General features: G+C 32.9%; 1 protein-coding gene across 1 annotated transcript; it reads left to right on the top strand.

Moving 5' to 3' along the window:
• The first annotated feature begins 3,820 nt into the window (after positions 1 to 3,820).
• Positions 3,821 to 6,285, top strand: LOC11438342 (licodione synthase). Its single transcript, XM_003622081.4, has 2 exons — positions 3,821 to 4,787; positions 5,449 to 6,285. The coding sequence occupies exons 1-2, from the start codon at positions 3,900 to 3,902 to the stop codon at positions 6,121 to 6,123; spliced, it is 1,563 nt and encodes a 520-aa protein (XP_003622129.1). The 5' UTR covers positions 3,821 to 3,899; the 3' UTR covers positions 6,124 to 6,285.
• Positions 6,286 to 6,581: the final 296 nt, after the last annotated feature.

Here is a 6,581-nt window from a genome sequence, read left to right as displayed (position 1 = left end):
ACAATTTTAAGTTCATGGCTATTAGATATGTGTAGTTTTACTTTAATTGGTATTTAAAACCTTTTTTCAACTTTCTTCAAAAAAATAAAAACTTTTTTAAACTATTTTTCAGATTAATTTGAAACATTATTTTAAATGAATTTAAAATTTAAAATTATATATTAATCATTTTAAATAATTTTTTATTTTAAAATGGTTTTGAAAATAAAGTTTTTTTTTTTAAATTTATATGACAATTTGACAGGGGCTACCCCTTGCTTTCATGCCTTGCACATTTGACCTTTGCGTCAGAAAAGCGGTGCGTAGTAAAAGCAGAGCAGGTGGGTCAGATCTTTTCACGGGGGTTATGACAGGGATAATCCGACGACTTTTTCCATAGTCAACCCCTCGCATTTTTCCTAGGGGTTTAACCCCTCACAATAAATTTGCGATGACCGGTTTTGCTATGGATTCCGCCCCTGACAAAACCCTTGTTAAAGCGTAGTTTCACAAGACTTTCTGACTTTTAGCCAAGGATTCCACCCCTCGAAAATCGCTAGATTTCTTGTAGTGGATACTTACAAAACTCGTTCTAAGGGTGCACCATCCCCCAGTCCTCAATGAAGAATATTTGCTCGTCATGATCATAGAACCCAAGGGTCTATGGGGAGTACTTTTCCTTCTTTAATTATAGTTTGTTTCTTTAGGTACCGTTGTGGTTTGCTTTGTTTCTAAGAATGAACCCAATGGTGATTGAACTACACATTTTCTATTAGGGCCATTTTTTTTTTTTTAAGAAACTAAATGATATATAAATATAAAATAATCAGTCCCTCAAGCACAAGATGTGCGAAAGGAAGCTGAGAAAGTTAAAAACAATACAAAAAGGCTAAATCCGCCATAAAACAAATACCCAAAAAACAGACTTTACACAATAGTCTGTAAACAAGGTAAAGGGTTTTGCCTCCAATAAGAATAATCAAAAACGAACAATATGTAGTTAGCTTTCAACCACCAAAACGTTTGGAGTTTGACCCTTTCAAGAAGAACTTCCAGATGAACAATTTGGTTTTGAAAAATCCTCCTGTTACGATCTTTCCAAATAGTAAATAAGACCGAAATCCAAATAATAGAAAATGCTTTCAAAGAATGCTTTGAGAAACCTCCAAGTGCACAAAACTGATTTGCATGTGAATATAAATTGCCATTGAGAACCGTAACAAAACCTAACCAATCCGATAGCATAAGCCATAACCGACCATAATAATCACATTGGAAAAACAAATGATCCCTTTCCTCCTCCTTACCACATAAAGCACCACAAAAAACATTGGTAGCCTCGAGGACATTCCTCTTGCGAAGATTATCCTTTGTAGCAAGTCGATTCAGGTCCAAACAAAAATATTAACTTTTAAAGGAACCGCTTTAAGCCATAAAAATTGATCAAACTCTGCAGTGATATTAGTATCCACCGTTGTTAAGTAAGAATAAGCTGAATGCACCGTATATACATGTGACGAGTGGAGATTCCACACCCACCTATCAGAAATGTCTACCTGCAAAAAACAAAGTTATCCAACCGCTTCACACACTCCTCCACTAACTCTTCCTCCCAAGCAAACAGTCTCCGTCGCCAACTCCAAGCACCCCCATCAACCCCCCAACCTAATAAAAACATCTCCCTCACCATTACACCTTTATTTTCCGACAAATCAAAAAGTCTAGAAAAAGCTACTGCCAACGGAACATTTAACAACCAGGAATCCTCCCAAAACATGGTGGTACTCCCATCACCTACCTTCCTGACTATGTTATCAACCAACCACGTTGATTCTGCCAACCCCACACCAATTCTAATTTGATTTAACTGACGCCACCAAATCGACCCAACACCCTCACAAAATCGCACCCTCCCTCCAAACTCACCGTATTTCGCTCGCAACACCACATTCCATAAACTCTCCCTATTTTTATTTTACAAGGACCAAAACTTAAACGGGTCATATTTGCAGGGACGAGTGCAATATTTAAACCTAAAAAAAATATACCTTGTGTAAAAACTGTAAAAATAAAAACCATAAGAGGTATACTTTAAGTTTTTTGATCTTCATACATGTTTACTAATCTTAAAGTTTGTGTAAACACAATCATCTTTTGTAAAACAACTTGTTGTAAATCTCTGGATTGAGATTAAGAAGACGTATAGGTTGAGGCAAGAAAATCTATGATTAGGTTGTCTCCGTAGTGTTGTAATCAGGATTTGATTATAATGAAAGAAATCTCTTGAAAGTCTAAGGGGACTGTACGTAATCCCAGATTGTAGGGTGAATCAGGATAAATATTTTGTGCCATCTTTTATCCCTTACTTCTTTACTTTCCGCTGCTAGCTATCTGTTATCTTGTTATCTGTTATCACAAAAAGAGATAAAAAAAGAGACCATCAAATTCAAACCAATCACCTTCTTGTATTTTTTCACCTTCAATTGACACAATATATGAGCATAAAAAAACGAGAAAATTGATACTATATAAGCCCATGTCATTTATGCATATAAACATTTTGACGTGTATATTCGCTTTTATCGATACATATTCACAAATTTGATTTGATTATTTATGAAATTAAGTTGTTTGCCTGACAAGGAATGGATAAACTAATAAAAAAATATTTAAAAGGAGGATAAAATTGAAAGACAAATATCACTGAAAGCTTAGTAATTTATATATATATATATATATATATAAATTACTAAGCTACACCTTAAGGTATATTTAACTACTTTTTAATTATAACATGCTAAAACACACCATCTAAAAAATAAGTGGGTGTATTCTAGCAAATGCCTATAGGAGTTGCTAACATACACCCACTTATATTTTAGAAGGTGTGTTTTAGCTACATTCACCTTAAGGTGTATTTAACAACTTTTTAGTTATATCTTTGCTAAAACACACCTTAATAAAAATTAGTGGGTGTATCCTAGCAAACCCATATATATATATATATATATATATATATATATATATATATATATATATATATATATATATATATATATATATATTTAAATAAGTTTAGTATTTTTTTCAAGTAACCTAGTGGCTGGAGTTCAGGTATTTAAATGTGAAGAAGTGGGGAGTCAAGGTTTGAACACCGTCCTACATAAACTATGTATTGTCCCTACCAACTGAGTTAAACTTAGTAAAAAAAATTATTTCATTTGAAGTACTTAAATAAAAAATTGATTATTTACTTAAATAAATAAAATATTAAATTATAAATAAAATATTTTGTATAAAAGGTAAAATTGAAAAGTAAAAGGAGAATGAAAGGACAGATCAAAAGTTTATATTGATTTTACAAAATGCTAGAAATAACCTTTTTTTTAAAGGAAAATCAGTTATTAAGAATTGATTTTCTAATTAAAACAATTTTTTCATTTGAAGAACTTTTTTTTTCCTTTCATATTTATGTAGCAAATGGAGAGAAAATTCTAAAAGAATTATTTACAAAAATAACTATATAATCAACCGGTTCTGTACACTACTTTATGATGGTTGATTAAATGATGGTTGATTGAATTTCCCTTGAACATAGAGAATGATTCTGCCACGACTCTTTTCCGAAGTTTCAAAAATTTGCATGCATGCCAAAGCTGCTTCAAATCTTTATTTTGTTTTTTCTTGCATAAAGTTCAAACCTATATATGTTATTATATTGGTGACAAGAAAAGTTTGTAACTTTGAAATATCAAAACAAAGTTTTTAATACATTTCTAGAATTACGGGGTTGAAACCAGTTCACCCATTATTGCCCTATAAATAGCCAAATATTAGCACATTTCTAATCAAACTAATTTGAGAGCAACACAATATATTCTTAGTAGCTCCTAAACCTCTTACACTAGCTTCAACATACCATGGAACCTCTACTATTAGCCTTCACATTATTTCTTTCATCACTCATTTGCTACATAATTTTCCAGCCAATTTTAAACCGTCACAAAAACCTCCCTCCATCGCCTCTATTCAAACTTCCGATCATTGGCCACATGCACATGTTAGGTCCCCTTCTCCACCACTCCTTCGACCGCCTCTCCCAAAAATACGGACCAATATTTTCACTTAACTTTGGTTCCGTCCTCTGCGTTGTTGCATCCACTCCTCACTACGCAAAACAAATCCTTCAAATCAACGAACACGCCTTTAATTGTCGTAATGAATCAACTGCAATTAAACGCCTCACCTATGAAGCATCTCTAGCTTTTGCACCCTATGGCGAATATTGGAGATTTATTAAAAAACTTAGTATGAATGAGCTTTTGGGCTCTCGTAGCATTAGTAGCTTCCAACACTTGCGTTTACAAGAGACTCACAACCTCCTTAAGCTTTTCGCTGATAAAGCGAAAAACTACGAGGCTGTGAATGTGACACAAGAGTTGCTAAAGTTGTCAAACAACGTCATTTCTAAAATGATGTTGGGGGAAGCTGAGGAGGCTAGGGATGTTGTGCGAGATGTGACCGAGATTTTTGGAGAGTTTAATGTATCGGATTTTATTTGGTTGTTTAAGAAACTTGATTTGCAAGGGTTTGGGAAGAGGATAGAGGATTTGTTTATGAGGTTTGATACATTGGTGGAAAGGATTATTAGTAAAAGAGAAGAGTTGAGGAAGAACAAAGGAAGGAAAGAAAATAAGGGTGAGCAAGGTGCTGAATTCAGAGACTTTCTTGATATATTGCTTGATTGTGCCGAGGATCAAAATTCAGAAATAAAAGTTCAAAGGGTTCACATCAAGGCCTTGATTATGGTAATTAAATTTATCTCTACTTCTTTCTTTTATGTACAAGTCGTATATCAATGCTCAAATGTTTGTTTTGGATTTTTTCTTACTAAAAAATCTAGAAGTATTTTTTTAAGAACAATATATTGAAGTATATTATATTGAACACACAATTTTATATGATCCACAGTAAAACTTAATTGGTACGGATTTGAATAACAAATATTCCCTTTGAAAAATATTCATTGATGAGTTGATATTTCTTTTATGAGCACGTGCCTGTTAGACCTAATCAACTAGATTTTGACATAATATCAAATAATTCCAGGACAAAATTAATGTATTTTTTTATTTTAATTAAATTATTTAATTTATATGCACCAACAGCCAAACATAACTGTTCGATCCATGGTTGACTTTAGTCATATGAAACTCAACGTCTCTCACACATGATGCTTATGGGTATGTGCTAATGTTTTTTTTATAAGATAAAAAATATTAATTATATTAACAAAAATCCTTTTTGTAAAAAAATAAAACTAAATTACTTAATAAATGTGAAGTTAATCATTTTTGTCAATAATCCTGACCGAAAGGAGTATAATTATGCATTTATCCATACTATTTAAGAGAAACCTAAGTAAAAGTTAATGATTAATTAATTCTTTTAATTTCATATGTTTCACAGGATTTCTTTACAGCAGGAACAGACACAACATCAATTTCAACAGAATGGGCATTAGTTGAGCTAATGAACAACCCTTCATTGTTACAAAAAGCTCGTGAAGAAATAGACAATGTAGTAGGGAAAAACAGACTAGTAGATGAATCTGACGGACCAAATCTTCCTTATATTCAAGCCATAATAAAAGAAACATTTCGTCTACACCCACCGGTTCCTATGGTCACTAGAAGATGTGTCACGCAATGCAAAATTGAAAATTATGTGATCCCAGAAAATAGTTTAATCTTTGTGAATAATTGGGCTATGGGAAGAAACTCAGCTTATTGGGACAAACCATTGGAATTTAATCCAGAAAGATTTCTAAAAAATTCAACAAATTCCAATGGGGTTATTGATGTGAGGGGGCAAAATTTTCAGATTTTGCCATTTGGGTCAGGAAGAAGGATGTGTCCTGGGGTTACTTTAGCAATGCAAGAAGTTCCAGCTTTGCTTGGTGCCATAATTCAATGCTTTGATTTTAATTTTGTGGGTCCTAAGGGTGAGATTTTGAAGGGTGGTGATATTGTTATTGATGTGAATGAAAGGCCAGGATTGACTGCTCCTAGGGTGCATGATTTGGTTTGTGTTCCTGTTGAAAGGTTTGCTTGTGGTGGACCTCTTCAAAGCCTTGGATGTTGATTGTTTCTTCAACTTTTCATCGGTTGAGTAAGGATTTATTCAAATAACAGTAATGATGAAATATACGTTTTATTTTATGTCATTTGATTTGTTAATTATTTAGAAAGTATAATAAATTCAACAAACGAACATCTTATGTTCATGTTTAGTTGGTAAAAGAAATTTGTAATTCTGTCTTTTTCATTTCAATAATATTAATTTTTATTAGAGATGCATTTATACCAACATATAATAAGAAGAGCATTGATAACGGGACACAAAAACCACAACACATATACGACACCGTATTGTATTTCCCTGTTTTTTAATACATAATATATTTTTTATTTTAATTTCATTTTCTTCTTTCCCGTGCAAGACCATCACTCTCCCATCATGCTCCCTCTCCTCACTGCCATACCTTTCAGACAGGACCGACTTAAACCGCCGGACATCGGAGACGCGCTCTCTCTCTCTCT

The sequence above is a fragment of the Medicago truncatula genome, chromosome 7, assembly GCF_003473485.1.
Source record: "Medicago truncatula cultivar Jemalong A17 chromosome 7, MtrunA17r5.0-ANR, whole genome shotgun sequence".
NCBI lineage: Eukaryota > Viridiplantae > Streptophyta > Magnoliopsida > Fabales > Fabaceae > Medicago > Medicago truncatula.
Note: the sequence above shows the minus strand (reverse complement) of the source record. Positions and strands in the feature narration are given on the sequence as shown.